This window comes from Ursus maritimus, unplaced genomic scaffold (assembly GCF_017311325.1).
Source record: "Ursus maritimus isolate PB19 unplaced genomic scaffold, ASM1731132v1 scaffold_16, whole genome shotgun sequence".
Lineage (NCBI taxonomy): Eukaryota > Metazoa > Chordata > Mammalia > Carnivora > Ursidae > Ursus > Ursus maritimus.
In genome coordinates, this window is record NW_024424008.1 from 2200125 (window position 1) to 2222730 (window position 22606).

At 42.0% G+C, this 22606-nt stretch overlaps 2 protein-coding genes across 2 annotated transcripts; both read right to left on the bottom strand.

Annotated features, from left to right (window-relative positions):
- Positions 1 to 2723: 2723 nt before the first annotated feature.
- LOC103681424 (olfactory receptor 56A4-like) lies at positions 2724 to 5098 on the bottom strand. Its single transcript, XM_040630675.1, has one exon. It carries the CDS (start codon positions 3729 to 3731, stop codon positions 2724 to 2726), a length of 1008 nt encoding a protein of 335 aa, XP_040486609.1. The 5' UTR covers positions 3732 to 5098.
- A 14023-nt stretch (positions 5099 to 19121) lies between these two features.
- Positions 19122 to 21956, bottom strand: LOC103681444 (olfactory receptor 56A1). Its single transcript, XM_008711007.2, has one exon. It carries the CDS (start codon positions 20064 to 20066, stop codon positions 19122 to 19124), a length of 945 nt encoding a protein of 314 aa, XP_008709229.2. The 5' UTR covers positions 20067 to 21956.
- Between the last annotated feature and the right edge of the window lie 650 nt (positions 21957 to 22606).

Genomic DNA, 22606 nt, shown 5'->3' on the forward strand with positions numbered 1-22606 from the left:
CTCATGGCATACCCAGATTGAAATAGATACCAATAGAATGCCCAACTGACAGATTTATGGAGGACCAAATAGTTTGGAGTTTAAAAAGTAACCCTCACATAGGTAAAAGATTTCTCAAGGAAATGTAATAGTAATAAAATGACTACAGGGCTAGAGGAGGACAACATGACGTGGATACCTTCTCCTCAAGGTAAATGAGGTGTGAGACAATAATCTGCCTCATATCCAGAGGGCAGCAGGGAAAGCAGTGTGCTTAGGAAAATAATAATAATAATAATTCATGTAATATCTATGTAATTAAGGTGTGCACATTCAAGGTACTGAACAAAAATTTTCATACTTAGTGTATTTACTCTTCCGAACAATGGTAAGAGATAAGGATCATTATCACCATTTTCAAGGTAAGGAAAAAGTTTAGCCAAAGTTCATAAAACCTGAGTTAGCAAATTTGGCCAAATTGGTCTATCTGAGAATCAAATCCCAATTGCTCTGATTATTCCAACCTTAGGGGGATATAAATTTCATTTAAATAAATTCATATAAATTTCATTTAGTGTTGGCTAAAAATAGTCTCTGTATTAGGTACTATAAAAACACATATTACTATAAGACCTGATCATTGTTCCCAAGTAGTTTTCAAAGGACGGGAGGGACAAGATATGCACTGATAAAATGTTTGACCTGATTCGACATATCTTTATTCTAAATTCCTCTACGTAAGGAAGAGCAAAAGTAACCATGTAGAATAAAAAGATGAATAAAATACTCTCTTAACCTAAAAGAAACTCATGACACCATCAGAGAAAGACATACAGATATTCAAGATGCTAGAGTAGCGATTCCAGGTAAGAGTCATGAAAAGAAGTCTCCCTGTGCAAAGTGCTGTTTGACTTCAGTCTGGTGGGAAATATGGGGTTCAGCAATGATGATACTAGTAAATGAAGGTTGGTGTAGAAAGGGTCAACTGATCAAGACAGACAACAAACACAAGGAGGGAATGTTCAGGGAAAAGTGAGCAGTTTGCTTTAGCTACAGTAGGGGAAACAAAGAAAGCTTGAAATAAGTCTGAAAGTCTGTTAGAGCCAAACCACAGAGGTCTCTAAGAGAAGAAAAGAGGATCACTGCTGCAAAATATATAACTTTTTTAAATAGTACAGAAACATTAAATTTAAATATAATTCATTCATCAGAGAAAAGGTTTTTGTTTTGTTTTTTAAGATTTTATTTATTTATTTGACAGAGAGAGAAAAAAAGAGAGCACAAGCAGGGGGAGTGGCAGGCATAGGAAGAGGGAGAAGCAGGCTCCCCTCTGAGCAGGGAGCCCGACGTGGGGCTTGAGCTCGATCCCGGGACCCTGGGATCATGACCTGAGCCAAAGGCAGATGCTTAACCAACTGAGCCACCCAGGCGCCCCAAGAAAAGTTTTGATACAGAAGAAAGTAGGACAGTCCAACGGGAATGTTCTTTAAATGATGCTTGGAAAACTAATGGACTGCAAACTCTTAATTTTCATCCACAAAAGAGACAGGTGGCTACTATAAAATATTCCTTGGAAACATTGACTAACATGTGGCATCATTAAGGGAGGGATTGCAAAATAATGGAACACACTTATTTGTGAAAATCAAACCCTAGAGCTTCTACATCATGGAAAAGCTCAACAGCTATATCAGCCCAGGCTGAAGGCTGAAGCAAACAGGGCAATAGAAGGAATGAACTGGACAGCTGAGTTGTGCCTAGGATGTGCAGGTCAGAGTCAGGGAGGGATGGTGCCTGAGATGTGATGTAACGTTCTAAGTTCCTTATAGGAGGTTATAAGGGATGAAGTGAGGATTATAGAGTCATGAACATAATGAGGTAAAAAACATATAACACTTCAAACGATATCAGTCTGCCCCCCCCCAAAAAAAACCTTAAAAGATTTTCTATCTCCTTTACAAATAAAAATCTTAGAAGAAAGAAAGAAAGAAAGAAAGAAAGAAAGAAAGAAAGAAAGAGGAAGGAAGAAAGAAAAGAAAGAGGAAGGAAGGAAGGAAGGAAGGAAGGAAGGAAGGAAGGAAGGAAGGGGAGGGAAGAAAGGAGGGAAGGAGAAAGAAGGGAAAGAAGGAAAGAAGGCAGGGAGGGAGGGAGGGAAGGAGTGTAGGAGAAGATGCTCCCAGAGCAGTTTCACAAACAGAAAATCTTAATAGCATCTGGCAGGATCTGAGGAGCCAGGAGATGACACATCTGCCACAGGTGCCAGAAAAGAGAGCGGTGTTCACAGTAAAGCACTAGACCCCAAAAACCAAAATTCTGGGTGAATGTCCTTACTTCAGCCCAGTCAATCCCTCACAACACAAAAGCCATGTCTGAAACAGGAGGCAGGAGAGTCATCTATGTTCTTTGCAAATCAGGAAACAGGAAGATTTCTCTAAGTATCAAGTTTGTTTCTTTAGGTCCAAACACTCCCACTCTAACCCAGCTCCACTTGGCTAAGGTTTGGCAAGACCCTCAGATAAGGAGTCAGTCAGGCAAATTCCCAAGTGACCACAGAATCCAGGAAATGGAGGTTTCCTTTGAAGCAGGAGGAAATAAGGATTCACAGAAGAATGTTTTCATTGTTGTCTGAGATAAAAAGAATCAGAGCTCATTCTGGGATTAAAAAGTAAAATTTCCTTTCCAACGTAAAAATAATCCCTGACTTTTACTAACAATTCCAAGGTGTCTCTGATCTGTTTTACCTCTTACAGCCTTCTCAGCAGCTTCTGGATTCCCTGCTTGATCTCCTTGGTTCTCACACCATAAACAATGGGGTTCAGAGCTGGGGGGATGAGGTGGTGCAGGATGTTGAGCAGGATGGGGACATCTGGGGGAATCTTCTTCCTGGCCAGGTTAGTGATGACCAGAACCAGCAGGACCGTGCTGAAGAAGAGGATGAGGATGAAGTGGGAACCACACGTGCTCAGGGCCTTGGCTGCAGCGCCCTCAGCCTTGATCCTGAGCACAGCTTTCAGGATGAAAGAGTAGGAGAGAACAATTAGGATGAGATCAGAGCCCAGTAGGGTCCAGCCTGCCACAAACTGGTAGAGCCGGTTGAAGGTGATATCATCACAGGAGAGTTTGGACACAGACAGGTTAGTGCAGATACAGTTCTTGATTATGTTCTCTGCACAGTATCTGAGCCGGGAAGAAAGTACTGGAACAGGAAGAAAAAAGAGGCCATTCCGGGCCACAACAAATATGGCAGCCCTAACCACAAATTGGTCAGTGATTATGGATGGGTATTGTAGTGGGTGGCAGATGGCCACATAGCGGTCATAGGCCATGACCATGAATGTGCAGGACTCCATGGCAAGGAAGCAGTTCATGATGAACATCTGGAGGAAGCAGGCTGAGAAGCTGATGGACCTGAGGTCAAACCAGAAGATGGCCTGGACCTTGGGGATGACGGTGAGGCAGAGCACCATGTCCAGCAGGGAGAGGAGGCTGAGCAGGTAGTACATGGGCTCATGCAGAGAGGCCTCCAGCCTGATGGTGATCAGCAGGGTGGCGTTGGCCCCCATGGCCAGGAGGAAGAGCAGGCTGAGGGGCAGGGACAGCCAGTGCTGCCAACTCTGGTAGTTAGGGAAGCAGATGAGGAGGAATTCCGAGACTGGAGCAGTGGAGTAGTTGCTGGGTGAAGCCATATAAAGTATCTTGAACAAGGTAAAAATCCAGAGTCCCTTAAAAAGCAGAACAAAATACATCGACATAGAAAGTATGTGTTCTATTTTTTATCTCTTTTTTTTCTCATTATGCTCAGTTAGCCAACATATAGTACACCATTAGTTTTCGAGGTAGTGTTCAACAATTCATTAGTTGCGTGTAACACCCAGTGCTCATCACGTATGTGTTCTGGATGTAGTAAAACTCAGGTTTTCATTAGGGCTTTTAACCTGTTTCAAGTTTTCACATCATCATCATCATCCCATCTCAATCATCCCTGACCTTTAACTCAGCAGCTATCATGTGCTACACATTATGCTGAATGTTTATATTACCACGTTTCCTTTAGAAAGAAAAACACTTAAGAGTAAATAATATTATTATCCTAATTTTCCAGGTAGTTAAAAGGAACAGGCAAAGAGAGGAAAGTAGTTTGATCAAAATTAGACAGCCAGTAAGTGGTGAAGCCAGGACTATGACAAAAGAGTCTGACTAAAGTCTCTGCTTTCAACCACTATACATTATTTAGCCTTGACAAGCACAATTACTTAACTAAGCCCCACCTTCCTTTGGAATTTAGAAGGAATAGCTTATGGAGAGTTCTGTTTAGCAGAATACATGAAGGTCCCCTACTCAGTATTGACTCAGACAGGGCCTGACTTCAGGATTTCTAATTTTCACTTCTTAAGAATATTGGATTAAAGGCAGAGCATCCCTTGACCCCACCCAAGAGCAGTAATATCTTCTAGTCCCAAACAGGGTTTCACTTTTTAAAGCATAGTGTTTATCACTCTTACTGGGTTATTTGTTATGTTTTCTCTGTGTGACTTTCTGGAGTGTTTCTTTGGTTTGGATTCTTTAGAAGAGCTTATAAATTTCATATTCTGGTGACAGAGACAGTCAGTACTGAGGGGTACACCAAGGATAGATTAGGAGGTAGCTAATAAGTATGTTTCCGGTATATAAACCTATATAGGATCCATTTATCTGGTAAGCAACATTATCTGTGATTCCTTGTGGTCAAATCCAATTATTCTATTCATGTGAAATCTATGCTGTATGAATCCATCTGCTTTATTTAGTTATTTCTTTTGTTGGGTCCCATCTTATTTCCCTCACTACTAAACAAAGAACAGAGTGGCCAAGTATGAAGAAGAGTGACAGTAAGGGCTGTCCCAGCCAAAGAACCAGAAAAGAGCTAGGGAGTCAGGGCAGACTAAGAGAGGGAGCCCTGGCAGCAACTAATCGGTATAGGTGGGCTTACTGATCCTGCTCACCTGTCCTATCTGACAAATCTCTTCAAAAAGAGTAAATTGTATAAAAGAAGGTATCAGACTAGCTGCCAGAGAAGATAAGATCCAATAGATTGGGTAAGATTTTCATTTTGAATATCTGAATATCCCAGACTTCCCAAATATAGATTATACAACACACACACACACACACACATACACACACACACACACACACACACACACTTCACACACTTTCTACTCATTATAGGGCTTCAAAACAAACCAAAGATTCAAGGGCTAAAGTAAAGTAGAGACAAATATGTATCAGCTCTGTCTTGTATTTTCATATTGGATTAGGAAATGACCCTCAATGTGAATCAGAAACATAAAAAGGATAAAAAACATAACCACCTTTTCAGAAAAGTCTTGTCCTTTCCATAAACCTCAAGTTCTGTATCCTCGGCATGACCTGATCTGTTTGAATAAGCAAGAATATAGTCAGGCCTTCCCTGCAGTTGGTCTTAATGTTAGGTATACAAACATATGGTGTGCATTAAGTAAAACGTTGTATCTTCATTGATACAGGAAAGTTGACTCACAAACACTTATAAGACAGCATAGTTGTGGTAATAAAGATGATCTTATGAACAGTGGGAAAAAGAAAATACACAGATGAATGGAGCAATGTGATATGGTTGAAAAGTTGGCTTCAGACAGAAAAGAAGCCTGACTCTTACGCCCATTAGATAACCCTGAGAGCTATTTAAACTCCATGATACATATGTTCCTCATTTATGAAATCAATAAGTGATATTTAACTTCAGGTGTTGTTTTGGGGAGAAAAAGGGCTACGGTTTCCTGAGGTCCTGTTAGGCCAAGAGACACCATGAGCTGAGAGCATCAGAGAAGGATACAAAAATGAGGCCACATTTAACTGGGAGAGGAGGACTCTCTTTGCAGACAGTGGTAAGAGAAGAAACATCTGTGTGGATGTTCAGCATGATTGGTAAACAGGTGCGCGGGGCTGGTAGATCCTAAGTTCTTTGGGGGAGCAGGCAGGAGAGCGTGTCAGGAGACACGGGTACGGTGTGCGCGAGCAGCCGGCGAGGTCCGCCTGAGAGCAGGCGTGAGCGTGTACGCTGTGAGTGACACAGAGGATCCGAGACAGGGAAGTGACGCGCTGTAGGTGGGACACAGGGAATCACACAGAAGGGCTGGAGGCTTCTGGAGGCTCCTGAGGAGTCCAAGGGAAAAGTGACGAAGACCTGAAGGAAGGCCACGCAGGCAGAGAAGCAGGCTGTAGCAGAGGGGTGAGGAGACCCAAAGGATTTAGTGTGAGAGAGGATGAGCGGGCAGAGAGACTGGAGTCCAGACTGTCACCAAGGACCTGTTAACTGATACAGACCTCCTAGAACACTCATATTTTCTCCCAGGTGGTAAGAGACCGTCCTCCCTGTTTTAGTAAATTCCTAAGAGCTGGGACCATTCTTACTCTCTCTATTCTCTTCAGTGAAACTGAGGCCTTCTATTGTGAGAAATGAGGACTCGTTGGCCATCTGGGGCATGGCTCTGATATTCAATATCCAGTTCCATTCGTTTGTACTGGCAGACTGACATTTACAGAGGGGTGACCCTTGTTCTAAGTGCTATTGAACAAACCTGGTCTCTGGCAATGATATATTGACAGTCTGGAAAGATCAGACAAGCCTTGAATAAACAAAATTACAACAGAAGACCCAAGCCCAGATCAGAAAATGGATGGATTACCTTGGCTCATAGGTGAATTTAGACTAGCACAGAAAGGAAGATTCTGACACAGCCAGGCACAGGGCCTTGGTCTCCCAGCCATGATGTGGGTGGGGTCTTTGAGTCTATGGAAGTTTGCAAACCCTGGACAGATGCAAAATGACTCAGCCTCATCTCTGATGAAATCACAGCATTAGGTCAGTTCCTGCCACTTAGCCTTCTACCAGATCTAAGCATCTTGGCAGGGTCAGCACGTACACCAGGCCCTACTGAAAGAGCTCCTTTTCCTTTACATACTTGGATCCTGGACTCCCCTCCTCTCCTCATTATCTCCTTCCTCACAGTCGTCCTGCTTGGTCCAGCTTGAGACTCACCAGCTTCAGAAGGCTGCCCTCCTGCTCTTTCTGGCTGCTGGAGAAAGCACTAAACTGGTCCCTCCAAGGGCTCTGGAGGCTGGTTTTATGAACTCTGCCTCCACTACAGCCCCTCTCCCCATTGTTCACAGGAGTTGGTGCCCTTGTTAAGCCCTAGGGCCCTGAGGCCCCATGGTCTATCTCCCAAGAGAATATACTGCAAAAGGCTTGATTCGGCATTGTCAATAAAGTAAGGGCAGGAGGGGTTAAAGGCTCTTGGGGGATCTAAATAAGGAAACCCTGGGAAAAGAAGGGTAAGGCAACTGTGATGAGAATCTTCTCCAGGAAAATTTATGCGGATGCACCTGTGGGGAAGAACTGACTAAACGCTCCTCAGCCCTGTAACTCTGTGGAGGAGGTGACAGAGGGACACCACCAGCCATCAAAGGAGCATGGACCTTTAGCAACCAAAAGACCAGGAAGCACTTTCCCTGTGAGCCTCTCTCCTGCAGTGGGAGCATCAGTGGTCTGGACCCAAGCAAATCCCTGGAAGGGGCCCTATTTACACACATGTGGTTCATGTCCAAGATTTTACTTTCACAGCTGTTCTTGGTCTAAACTCTGTCACCTAAGTCTGGGTGCAGAAAGTTCAGCTGTTAACAATCTTCACCTTCCACACAGCAACACTTGGCATTGTTTCCTTGGGAACCAGTGGGACTGCCACCAGTGCAGCCACCACTCTGAATGATGCACAGTAGGACTTAGAAGATCGCTGCCCCTGTAGACCTTCTCAGATGTGTCTTACGATAGGGATTCTCAGGCTAAATGTACGATCTTTTGGGCTTTGGGCACAGGAATTTGGAAAGAGGAGAGCAAGTGGAGTCTGGTTCTGGCTCTTACACTTTCCTACCCACAACCGCTGGAGGAGATATCAGGGCAGGAATGTACATAGAATATTATCTTGTTCCCTGCATGCACTAACTGCTGTCCTGCCCCCACCTCTGCCTTGCTATCTGGAGGTCCTGGGCAAAGTGCCAAGGTCCTTGTCAGCATCAAACAGAGTTGATAGATATGCCAAATGAAGAAAAGTATTTCATGATTGAATCATCATTCAATGAAAGAATGCTGCTAGAGCATAGAGTTTACTCTGAGCAAAAAACCCTTGTCCCCATGTTTCTTGTAAATGAATAATCCCTCTTCACTGTCAGATCATAGGGCTATTGGGAAGAGATAATTGGAGGCTTATGTTTGAACCCTTGTTCTACTACCTTCTCATTGCTTTTCCTTGAAAAACATTCATCAGCTCTCAGAACCACAATTCTCTCATCTGAAATATGGGCATAACAAACTTTCCAACACAGATCTGTTGCAAGGATAAAATTATATTTACTTTTTCATTGAACAAATACTTTTATCCTACTTTGACAAAGCACTACATATTTGAAATATGTACATCAAAGAATGGTTTCTGCCACCTTAAAGAGGGAGACCAAAACTTTATATAAAGTCACACCGAGGATAACACAAGTAATAATAATAATAAATCTTTGGAGATTATATATATGTATCATAATATTCTGAATATTATCTGATATTTCATTTAATCCTCATAACAATCTAATGAGATACATATTATTAAAGGCAACAACTATAGTTACCAATTCCTGATGAGAAATCCAAAAATACATATTTTGGATGTAAATGTGTCCCCTAAAGTGATATATTGAAGTCCTAACCCTCAGGTGCATGTGAGTTTGACCTCTTGTAGAAATAGGGTCTTTGTAGATGTTAAGATTAAGATCTTACCATTTAACACAAAGACTGATGAACTTCAGTCCAACCACCCCCTAAGAGCACATCCAAAGATTCAGGTTAGAATGTGGAGTGGGTAGGGAGGATAGTTGACCCTGTTCTTAATCCTACGCTTTGAGTTTTGTCTCCTCAAACCAGAAAATTGCCAAATTTTGCTCCATTTCACACTGATTTCTTCAGGTTTGGCAGAAGTCCTCAGAGCAGAAGTAGCTTTAAATCTTGGCTTTATCTCTCATTTTTTATCTTCTCCTAGATTTTGACCTTTCCTTAACTTTCTAGTACTTTCAAAAATATGTTTCTATTTTATTATTTAAGCAGGGTCTTTTAATTGACAATTTATCTGGGTAAAATTTGAATATTAACAAGTATTTTATATAAATATACACACACACAAACTGAATGTTATATATATTATACATTTATATATATTTATATAACATGTATATAACATGCTATATGTTATATGTCACATTATATATGTTATATGTATATGTACATTATATATTATAAATATATATACACATTTCCACAGCTTTCTGATCTCTGTTGTTGCTGCTAATAAGTACACTACCAGTTAATTGCTGTTCCTTTGTAGGTAATGAATCATCTCTCTTGCTCTATTCAGAACACCTCATCTTTAGGGTTCTGGAATGTTAGCATATGTGTAGATTTAAAAACAAATAGATTTGAGAGCCCGGAAATAAACCCACGTTTATATGTCCAATTAATCTACAATAAAAGAAGCAAAAATATACAATGGGAAAAGACAGTCTCTTCAATAAATGATGTAAGGACAACTAGCAAAAAATGAAAGTGGACCACTTTCTTACGTTACACACAAAAATATAGTCAAAATAGATTAAAGACCTAAATGTGAGACCTAAAAGCATACAGCCACTGTGAGAGAACACAGGCAGTCATCACCTGTACCTCAACCTTAGCAATATTTCTCATGGATGTGTCTCCCCACACCAGGGAAACAAATGCAAAAATGGACAACTGGGACTACATCAAACTAAACTCTCTTGCACAATGAAGGAAACCACCAACAAAACAAAATGGCAACCTACTGAATGGGAGAAGGTTTTGTAAATGACATGTCAGGTAGGGGTTAATACCCACATAAACAACTCATACAACTGAACATCAGTAAAACAATCTGATTTAAAAATGGGCAGAGGCTCTGCATAGACACTTTTCCAAAGAAGACATACAGATAAACAACAGACACATAAAAAGACGCTCGACATCACTAATTACCAAGAAAAAACAAATCAGAATCACAGAGAGGTATCACCTCACACCTGCCACAATGGGTAGTATCAAAAAGACAAGAAATAACAAGTGTCAGCAAGAAAATGGAGAAAAAGGAACCCTCACGCACTGTGGGTGGGAATGTAAATTGGCACGGCCACTGTACAAGAGTAGGGAAGGTCCTCAAAGAACTTAAAACAGGAATACCATATAATCCAATAATTCTACTTCTGGGTATTTACTCAAGGAAAACAAAAACACTAATTCAAAAAGATATATGCATGCCTATATTTATTGCAGCATTACTTACAATGGGCAAGATAGGAAGCAACCTAAATGTCCACTGATAGACAAATGGATACAGAAGATGTGGTATATCTATATACAATGGAATATTACTTGGCCATAAAAAAGAATGAAATCTTGCCATTTGGGACAACATGGATGGACTTAGAGAGTATTACACTGAGTGAAATGAGTCAGACAGGAAAAGATAAATACCATATGATTTCATTTACATGTGGAATCTAAAAGAACAGAACAAATGAATGAACAAAGAAGCAACAACAAAAGAGAAACAGACTCATAAATATGGAGAAAAAACTAGTGGTTGAAGGAGGACGAGGGGGATAGGTGAACTATGTGATTCATCTGGCTGAGAAAAAAGATGATGGTGCAAAAGGAAAGGGAAGGTGTTGATACTAACCAAAGCAGTATTTGCCCCACAGCAGGAAGAAAAGACATGCAGAGAAGTGTGATCTTACAGTCTCAGAAATATGTTCTAGCGGATAGTAGTTGGCAGGATAAACACAGTGTACAGACGTCCTCAGACTCCTCCAAAGGCAGCAGCATACCTGGGAAGTCAAGGAAACTGCTCTCACCCTGCTCTGAGGAAGCACAGCACATGGACCCATAAACAGACCTCTTTTGGTTCCATCTACAGACAAATCAATATTTACTTTTTCAGGAGCAAGCATAGGTCTAAGGAAACTCAGCCTCTTTCTCAAACAGGACACAGTTCTTAATTCTATTATAAACACCCAAGTGAAGGCAATAAATTCAGTGGCTTTGTGGAGCGAATCCAGCAAGGTCTGTGCTTCCCTGGAATATTAACTGATCAGGTCCCCCACCCGCTGTGTCCTAACAGCAATGTCTCTTGACAGACCACAAGAACTCTGCACAAACTCAAGGACTAAGCAGAAAATGCATTACTCATTTGATTCCCATGTCAGGCTTCTGATGTCATCCTAGCATATCTTAAGGTAGCTTTCAGGAATGTGTTTGGACAGTTCTGTGCTACAGACTGGGTCTGGAGGGGAGGGCATTCAAATCCCGGTACCCATTCACTAAGATGCAGCATACCAATGTCCCTCTCTTCATCCTTACAACTGATATGGGGATAACTGGAAAACATGGAAGGGACTCAGAAAGTCTCCTTTGCTTCTCTCTTGCAAGTCTAAAATAAAACCTGATGATCTACTTAATAAGCCCTCTGAAAGAGGCAAACAGCAAACCAGGCTCTAGGTCTGACAGTGTCTCAGAGAGACCAGGAGAGCCACAAAATCTCCAGAGGTCTCCTACCACTTCTCACCCTTCCCACTGCCCAACTTGAAGTTCACCTGACAATTAGTGTGTATCAATGACAGAGACAAGGCTAGGTTTACTAAGCTGAGTTCTTCCTCCTCCTAGACACACAGATAAATTTACATTTTTCAGGCTCACCTATAGTTAGCTGGGGCTATAAGACTGAGTCTGGCCAAGGAGATGTCACACACCTCTTCTAGACACAACCTTTATAGCCTCCTTAATGTCCTCTACACTCTCTTCCCCACCTCTGGCCAGTTGCCTCAGTCCACTGAAGACATGAAGCCCTAGAAATGATGGAACCACACAATGGAGGAAGCTAAGTTTTTAAAAGAAAGCATGGAGGAAAGCCTCCTCTTCCACATGCATTGGATGGATGTCCTCAAAAAATTAAATTGTACGTGTTAAACCACTGATACATAGAACTGTTTGTTTCATCAACCAGCAAGTTATCCTGATTAACACTGCAGACACTGAGAAAATCGACAACCAATGTTAGAAAGATCACTCAACAATGAAAGCTGACATGTCTACTAAACAGTAAGTCTAGGGGCAATGGTTCGTTACAACTGAAAATAATTGTGTGTGTTTGCAATTGCTGATTCCATTGACAAGTTATTATGATAAGTATATGAGCTTAAGAGATAGTTGGCTGGTCTTCAAGCAGAAATGAATAATAGAGAAAGTCCATAAATATGGTGTCTTGAAAAACTGTCCTACTACTTGGGAGGTCAAAGGTTAAGAGAAAGTTCTAGATCATCTTTGAAAAACACAGACTCATAGAAACCAGCACTGAGAAGAGTAGATTATGTGTATAGTGGTCTTACTCAAGTCTGATGGCCTTAGACAGACACCATTACCTAAAAAGGAGTGGCATGGTGAGCTGGAAAAGACAATAAAGAAACAAAAGAAAAAACTTAAATTATGCTTAAGAAAATATGTGTGTGTGATTATTATCGTTACAACTGAAAATAATTGTGTGTGTTTGCAATTGCTGATTCCATTGGCAAGTTATTATGATAAGTAGATGAGCTTAACAGATACTTGGCTGGTCTTCAAGCAGAAATTAATGATAATAGAGAAAGTCCATAAATATGGAGTCTTGAAAAACTGTCCTACTCACTTGGGAGGTCAAAGGTTAAGAGAAAGTTTTAGATTGTCTTTGAAAAACACAGACTCATAGAAACCAGCACTGAGAAGAGTAGATTATGTGTATAGTGGTCTTACTCAAGTCTGATGGCCTTAGACACCATTACCTAAAAAGGAAAGTCTTGAAAAATTGTCCTACTGCTTGGGAGGTCAAAGGTTAAGAGAAAGCTTTAGATCATCTTTGAAAAACACAGACTCATAGAAACCAGCACTGAGAAGAGTAGATTATGTGTATAGTGGTCTTACTCAAGTCTGATGGCCTTAGACAGACACCATTACCTAAAAAGGAGTGGCATGGTGAGCTGGAAAAGACAATAAAGAAACAAAAGAAAAAACTTAAATTATGCTTAAGAAAATATGTGTGTGTGATTATTAGTGCATGGAACTGCCCTGATACAAATACAACAGATGAGAAACCTGTTTGGTTTTTGAGGGTGTTTATTGACAAAGACATCTGAGCTTGGCTTTTAAAGAAAGTTTTTGATTAAGAATTAAAACAATTATTGATCTTAATATTTTATGAGCTGGAAGCAGGCTCCACATGCAGTAATGCAAAAGAAGTCACATGTTCCAGTGCCTGTGTGACATAATGCCATGGGGGACAATGAGGAAGACACACCCCGCCCCCGAAGTCAGAACAAGGGGTCATAGAAACAATGGCAAGTTCTTCCCAGAGAACATAGCCAGTGTGCAGTCAGGGAACTGCCACCACTTCAGTGGGTAAAAATGTGGCAGTGCCCGCCCCCAAAGTGTTCCAGCATTACCAAGGACAAGTTCCCGCTGAACGAATTCCATGCCTCACCTCCAAACGGGAATCTTAATGACGGATACCAGTGTCTGCTCCACCATTACCTATGCGGTGAGAGGTGGAAAACGACTGGTCCATGAGGAATCACATCAGGACCTGATGGAGAAGACACTGACTGCTCAGGATCTTGGACTTTGTGAGAGCCCGGGTGGTCTCCCTGGGGAAGAGGATAAATTTGTTTTACATGCGAGTGTCTCTCTTGTATCATTTCTCTTAAGAAATGAACATTCAGTGACCCAGCCTCGCCTGTAGGCAGCTGGGTCTGTGTGAGCAGTGTGGCCCATGGAATGACAGAAAAAGTGATGTAAATCTCTCCCAGATTTGAGCCCCTAAAATCTCCCACAAGAGTTGAAACAATGGGACGCCCAGGTGGCTCCGACAGTTAAGCGTCTGCCTTTGGCTCAGGTCATGATCCCAGGGTCCTGTGATTGAGTTTTGCAGTGGGCTCCTTGCTCAGTGGGGAGTAGGCTTCTCCCTCTGCCTGCAGCAACCCTTGCTTGTGCGCTCTCTCTCTCTCTCTGACAAATAAATAAATAAAATCTTTAAATTAAAAAAAAAAGAGAGAGATCCAGAACATTATCTCCTTTTGGTTGTACATCAGCCAGATTCAGAATATCTGTGGAGATCCCAAAGGGCTGAATACATAGAGGATCCACATATGGGAGCAGCTTGGGTCCCTAAGTGTTGACAGGAAGCAAAGCCCCCATGACTGGATTGGGTCTGGATCAGAAGTAAACCAGTTTCTGTTAAGTTACTGTGCTATCTTTGTTGTAGTAACTAACTTTACGTGCACTGACTAATTCAATATATTTTGGGTTTTGATGTGCACTGCCTCTCTATCTATAATCCGGAGCACGAAAACTTCAGAAAACCACAAAGCTGTCCAGGCGAAATCTAAAAATGCAGCTCAATCCCTAGACCACATGATAGGAAAAACGGATTTAGTTAGCAAAGATGCCTGATTTCTCTCTTGATTCTGGTCTGTTAGCTGAATGACCATCCATATTTTACCTTTTTGTTCAATTGCCTAATATGCAAAATTGGGAATGATGATAATTCATGGGCTATTTTGAGCATAATTTCTCTAAAAGTAGTTTATCTCTTGGTAACATATACTAATCACTCCTGTGTTAACCGCACATAAAGCGCTCAACCTTTTTTTGGTTGCGGAGGTGAAGAAATGAATATATGTTACTATATAGAATCCTTAGCCAATACTGCTAATGTAACATCTTATTAAATACCAAGATACATTCTACTCATGAATTCCAGACTCACATCATTGATTTGTTACTGATTTTGGATGTCACTGAAGAAAAGAAAATCAGAGTATAATTGTTATATCATTTTATTTTTTAATTAATCATTCAATTCCCATGTGCCTTATAAGCAGGAAGTATGATATCTTCCTGAAGCCATCACTGCCTCTTCCCTAAGTGTTGGAGATCCCGGGAGTTTTCAGAACACAGAGTTGCCAGTCCCCTTTCAAACACCGCGCAGAGGTTGAGAACTGAATTCACCCCAGTATTGCTATTTCCAACAGCAGCCACAAGAGAGCAGTGTTGACTTGCAGGCTATGATGCCTTTATTTACTCCTGGCATTGACTCCAGGCTTCATAGACTCCCTGGCTGCACAGTTTGATGGCCCACACGGGGCCTCTGAGGTCACAGCTCTCGTTGCTAACACCCGTAGGCTTAGAATATATCTGAAGAACAAGAGTGCATCAGGATGACTATGTACTAAAAGGCTCCCAAACTCTACTTGATGAACGTGGAAAATGTAGTTTTGTTCCTTCGACAATATTTAGGTCTTTGAGCATTGGTCACCAGCATTAATTCCCTTTTTCCTCCAGATAATTTAATTCCAGGAGATTTGTTGCGCTTTCTTGCTACTGGTTTTTTTATTTAAATCTGCTCTGGTCCTGAATAGGAGTATTCAATGGTTTCAGATATTCTTTTCCAAAAGTCTCTGTGTTCCTCTTGCAAACGTGACTAACATGCAAACTAGGGAGAGGTGAGTGGCTACTGGCTGGCCTCTCCCCTCCCCCTTCTCATATTTTTAATACACCCCCTTCCAGTACAATTGGACCAGTCATTTTGTGTTAGCAAAGTGACTCCACAGGTTTTCACTTAAACTGACAAAACATCTTATTTTTTTCTTCTAGTTTATTAAGATGTAACTGACATAGATCAGCATGGAAGTCCAAGGTGTACAGCATAATGGCCTGACTTATATCTATTGTGAAATGATTACCACAAGTTTAGTTAATATCTAGTATCTCGTATACATACGAAAAAGAAGAAAAAAATTTTTTCCATGTGATAAGAACTCTTAGGATCTAGTCCCTGAGCAACTTTCGAATTTACCGTACAGCAGTATTAACTACAGTCATCATGTCCTACATTACATCCCCAGTACTTCTCTCTTAAAACTGGAAGCCTGTACCTTTAAAATGTCCATTTAAAATGCCTTTAGTTTCTGCTACTTCATTCTAGCCATTCAAGACATGTTAAAAGACTGTACTAAGAGGACATTTTTTTGCAATGGGAGCTTCAAGGCAAAGGTGTGTCTACCCTTCAAGATCTGGCTCTTTGGGTAATCCTGTCCCTCCATTCCCTTTATCTGTATGAAGACTCACCCCAAATCTGTCTTAGAACCACTGTGTCCAGTTCCTTGAGCCACCTTCACTGGCTTGACAATTCTGTGAGAAACTGCCATCCTCTTAACCTGTCTCCCAAGGACCAAAGTGGAGAGCCAACCTCACGTTCATGCCACGTCTGTTCTTATATGTAGGGCTCTCCTACTTAGAACGAAAGATGCATTGTAGACACCGTTGGTTAACTCTCTCGTAGTCACTTCAATATCATAAGCAAGTGGATGTTTGCTGAGCCCCCTAACGTGCCAGAAGCTGTGCTCATCACTCTGAGGGATGACAACAGGTGTGCAGGCCCCTACATCCCTTACAAATCCCTAACACAAGCTGTAGTTTCTATAACCATGCACTCCCAGTTTGAGTCAAGCTTCTCGTAATTATGGTGGCTGTTTGCCCTGATCTAGAGAAGCCTAGTGCAGGAATTAAGATCTGAATATGACCAACTAACAGGGATTCCTCTTTGGGCCCCTCTGGATTTGCACCTGGGAGAAGCATAGCAGAGGTGGAGAAAGCACTCCTAGAGAGACCGACAGAGTGGACCAAATGCCGGACAGTATCTCCCGACAATATGTATCCTGTTCCTATGAATTGCATCCTTTCTGTTAGATGTTTTTAAAACTAATTTTTATAATCATCCACACAAGGGTCTTATGAAAATTGATATGCGCAGATACTGGTATATTGCAAGTGCTCAAAACATTTGAGCTTTCGTTGTCATTGTTATTACTATCACTGTTATCAGTATGTAAGGACGTTGAGATTATTAGTATCATTTTAGGTCGTCAGTGTTGAAGTTGGCCCTTCCGTCCTCTGAGGGACAGGAGGAAGGTGGTGGTGGATAAACTCTTCCAACAGCCGTGAGATGGAGGCGAGCCCTGTGAGAGAATTCTGTTGTGGAAAATGACAAGTGCTGAGTCGCACCTGTGGCTCTGGCTTAAGGAAATGAGAGCCAAGCCTGAGGGTAATAAGAGGCCCTTCTTGTAGGCAAAGGGATGTCATTTTCCTTTCCTGCTGTTACTGAGTGTGGCTTTGGAAGAGTCCGCCCTGGAGCCCACACCAGCCCTGAGCTGCAGTTACTCTGGGGAATCCCTGCAGTGCGATGTGGTCACTCTCTATCCTGCTCAGAGCTAACTCCAGACTCTTCCACAGCTATGAAAGCTGCCCCTGTGACATCATGTTATGATGCCATGTCTCTTTGCATACCCGTACGGGAGGACTTGAGTCTGTGTCCACTCCCTGGAAGCACTGCAGGGTGCTGCCTCAGTTGTCCCTCATGTGGTCACAGCCCTCAAACTCAGAACTGACAGGAGCCTCACAGTCATGAACTCTTGTCTCTCAGCCCCAGACCCACCATCCAGATCTGCTTGGGATGCTGGGACTTGGACTCTAGGACTCTTCTTTGTCAGCTGGCTGCCTTTTAGTTTCTACCCACAGAGAACAGCAGGAAAAGACTGGGAGGCTAAAGCAGGGCAGGGATACTTGCTTCTTCCCGTCCCTGTCTTGTCAGTACCCTGAGCAATGACTCTTCACCTGGCAGTGGAGTTGATTCTAGTCTCCAGGATTTGTTGGTTGGGTGGGTGGGTGTTGGGTTTGAGTTTGATTTGGGTTTGGAACTCCCAGGATCCAATCAGCCTCACTGAACTTCCACGGGGTACCAGCAGCAGCAGGACAGAGTCCCACCCTCAGAGATCTTAGTCCCAGCTCTGAAGGCACGTCCTCTGAGCTTCTGTGACAGCAATACCAGCTGAAGGCAGCACCCTCCTCAGAGCTGTGAGACCCAGTCCCATGGGCCTATCTCCAAACTTCTATGGCCCAATGACCAAATTCTTCTCAAGTGTAAGATTCTTCCCACAGGTGCTACCTCTGCAATTACTTCAGCATCCCCTGTTTTCGTTTCAAGTTTCCAACATCCATCAAACCATTTGCTTACATTAAATCTCTGAAAATAACCAGTGCAATTTTTTTTCTCGTCTCCTGACTAGACTCATTATTATCCAGAAACCTGACCCTTTGCTGCATCTTCTCACCTTCAGCTAGAGCTCTTGAGCAGAGTCAACAGACCAAATAAGACCTGATTTTCAGTTCACTGGATGTGTAGCTTAAACATTTAGGGGAAGTGGCCAACCCATTGTACTGCTCAGTTTCCCCATTTTCTGAGAAATGGCTTCTTTTCTCCCCACCTCTCTCTCTCAACCTACCCTCATTTCTAAGACTCGCTGAAGGTAGTGAGACTGTGTAGCTTAGAATAGGAAGCTGGCATTGCTGTATATTATTATGAACACCCTTCTTCCATAGGCCTGCAGATGCTTTGTCAGGCAGGTCTCTGCCTTCTCTGAGAATCTGCTGGTTCTCAAGGAAGTAGGTATAGGTGGGAAATAGATATCCAGAAGGACAAAACACAAGCAAAGGAGACAGAGGCCTGATATCCCAGCATCAATTGCACTTGAAGGGGTATGTCTGTAGAAGCAGCCCAGGCTCTGGAGTCTGGATTTCAATCTCTGCCACTTCCCAGAGAGGGTGGCCTTTGGCATTTTCCACTCTTGAAAAGCCTCTTTTTTTTTCTACTATGTAAAATGGAAGTAATAACGCCTACAGAGATGTTGTGAAAGATTAAATTTACTTAAATAAAATTGCCTAGGCTCAAAGCAGTTACTCAAGAAATATGAGTTTCTTCTACCTTCACCCAAACCAGGCAAGTAGAATAAAGGAAGAAATCTGGGTCAATTATGAAGTGAGCTTCAGAGTGTAAAATAAATACTCACCAAGCTTTTGTCCAATTCACTGCCTAGACAAAATCACTGAGGAGAAGGAAGAAAAGGAATTAGAAGTCTATTTTACGTATTCACACCCCTCTCCAGAGCAATTTCTTAATTCCTTGTTTTATCTCTTTTGTCCGAACCCCATATACAATAGGGTTCAAGGCAGGAGGTATGAGGTGATGAAGGACATTAAGCAAGATGAGGATGTCCATGGGGACCCTCTTTCTGGCCACATTTGTCAACACAACAACCAGCAGGATGGTGCTGAAGAACAGGATGAGGATGAAGTGAGAGCCACATGTGCTCAGGGCTTTGACAGCAGCCCCCTCAGCCTTGAACCTAAGCACAGCTCTTAGGATGAAGGTGTAAGAGAGGAAGATGAGGATGAAATCTGAGCCCAGTAAAGTCCAACCAACCACAAATTGGTAGATTCTGTTAAGGGTGAAATTGTCACAGGAGAGCCTGGACACGGACAAGTTGGCACAGATGCAGTTCTCAATGACATTTTTCCCACAGTAACGGAGCCGGGCAGTGAGAAGAGGAATAGGTGCAGAAAGAAGGGCATTTCGGATAACAATGAAGACACTAGCCTTGGCCACAAATTGGTGAGTGATGATGGATGGGTATCGTAGTGGGTGGCAGATGGCCACATAGCGGTCATAGGCCATGACCATGAATGTGCAGGACTCCATGGGGAGGAAACTGTTCATGATGAACATCTGGAGAAAGCAGGCTGAGAAGCTGATGGACCTGAGGTCAAACCAGAAGATGGCCAGGACCTTGGGGATGACGGTCAGGCAGAGCACCATGTCCAGCAGGGAGAGGAGGCTGAGCAGGTAGTACATGGGCTCATGCAGAGAGGCCTCCAGCCTGATGGTGATCAGCAGGGTGGCGTTGGCCCCCATGGCCAGGAGGAAGAGCAGGCTGAGGGGCAGGGACAGCCAGTGCTGCCAACTCTGGTAGTTAGGGAAGCAGATGAGGAGGAATTCGGAGACTGGAGCAGTGGAGTAGTTGCTGGGTAAGGCCATGGAATGAATCTTGAGGCTTCTCTTGACTATTTGTATGGGTAGATACTCCTATCCTGTGCTTCTCACTCTTTAGGTAGCTAACGATATATAGGAGACTCACCCCAAAAGGCAAGTCCCAGTCAATATCATAAAGACAGACTGGTGGGTGAGAGTTGACAAATAATGCTATGGTCTATGAAGGAAAAATGAATCAGTGAAAAAACTAAGATTTTAAAGGTGAATAATGCTAGGGAATAACCTCACAACATTAAAAATGTGCAACAAATTATGTCAGCATGGTACCAGTAAGGAAAATAAAATGTTAATAGTATAAAAAGATGAGCCAAAAACACACCTACTTCTTACAATCATCCAGTACTAAGATGAAGGAGGCATGAGAAGAAGGTTCTTTAATAGGTGTTTTTTAGATAAGTATTGCCATTGATGTGGGTTGGAAAACCTTTAATTAGGTACTCACCTACTACCATATCCAATATAATTTTAGATGAATAATTTTGTTATGTCCTTTCCCCACACTCATGGTATACTAGAAGGAAATGGAATACAAAATTGATGAAATCAGTCCTTTGCTAAAACTCCAATTCTATTTGAATAGAACCATTCATTTTCCAGGGCCTGCACCTAGTCATACCAAGTGTTCTTAGAATAAGTCTAAAACTACAGAAATGGCTGCTTTTACTATAAATTTATAGCTACCAACTTTAAATGAGTCCTCAATGCTGCCTGTCTGTCCTACAAAGCTTGCCTGATCAACTTTTCCTACTTCCAAAGCCTTTTTCAAGCCTTCTTCATTCTTTTCAAACCTTGAGCTCCATTTCTTCTCTTGGAAGATGGCATCGAACAATACCTTGCAGAGAAAAGAAGTGTCCAGTGATATTTTCTTCAACTTCCCAAGATAAAACTTACCAACCTATTTGTACATTCTCCTATCCTGTCCTTATTTCCTCCCACTGAAACAGCATCTGCCCATCCTCAAAATGTCAAACCTTCCACCTCCTACACTGAATCATAGCCCTCCTAGCCTTGCAGTTATACCATCAATTATTTGTTCTAGTTCCCTAACTTGGAGTCATAGTTCCTTCTTCACTGGATCTGCCTTGTCTTTCAAACAGTCTCCAGTTAATCTTTCATCTTTAAAAATAAAAATAAAAAAGCCTCTTTTTTCCTTTCTTCCTTCCAGCTATTTCTCCCTCTCCCTCCCTTTACACACAAACTTCTCACAAGCACTGCCACACTCCCTGTCTTCGGTGCTCACCTCACATCCATCCCACAACTCCTGGCATGGCCTCCCTCTATAGTTCCACAAGATGCCTCTTAAAAAAAAAAAAAAAATCTTTCTGAAACAATCGATCAGATCCTCTTTCTGACACACTCTATTTGGTTTGGTTTGCATCACAGTCTCCTGGTTTATCTCACACCTCCTGGTCTCCTTCTCATTTTCTCTTATGGGTTTTTTTCCAACCACCACCTTGGCATCAGTTTCAAGGTTCAGTCCTGGGTTTTCTTTGATTTTCTTCTCTCCTCTGTGCTAATCTGCTCTCTCTGTCTTCCACTCCTTGTCCATATGCTCAATTACCATCTCCATGTTGATGATTACTAAATTATATCTCTTGCCTAAACCTCCTTAAATGCCTACTTGACATATCAACTTGGGTCAAAGATATCCAAAACTCACCAAGTTTAAAATTAAGTTACCATTTGTCTGCCAAGCCTGGTTTTCTAGCATCTCTTATCTCATTGAATAGCACATGTATCCAGACTATCCCACAAGTCAAAGGCTAGAAACCATCTTGAACATATCCTTCACCTGTACCACCCATTACAAACCCACCACCAAAACCTGTCAAGTTTCCCTTTTAATCAGCTCTTGAGTCCACGTACTTCTCCATCACCACTGTCACCAGCCAAGACTACAGTACCACTGTTTCTTGAGTGAAATTTACTATGTTCTAGGTTTCATTATCAAACCATTCTCCAAACTGAAGTCAGAGAAATATTTTAAAATATACATATGATCTTGCCACTCATTTACTTAAAATATCCCATTGGCTTGTCATTGTTAATAGGCATAAAAACAAAATTTAACTTTATTAGATCACAAGTTGACGAGAGAAGAAGTTCATATCTTCTGGGGTTTTTCATCACCATACGTAAGTGTATAGGTAGATTCCTTTATTCGTGTTCATAGTTATTTGAATGAATTATTTAATAAATAAGTGAATGAATGAATGAATGAATGAATGAATGAATACTAGGTCATATATCATTTGCCTCCTTCCCCATTTTCCAGTTTCATCTGACACCTCTCTCTTGCTCCAGCCACACTGTCCTTTTTTCCGACCTTCAAATGCAATATGCACTTTCTGCTCCCACTTCTCTTGGAAGACTGTGCCTCCCATGCTTCTACTTACACTTCCACATCCACTTACTTTCTATTCATCCTTTACATCTCAGTTCAAATATTCCCTTCTCTGTGTGGTTTTCTCTAACCCTCTCCAGACAAGATCAAGATCTCCTACTTTATGTTCTCATAGCACTTG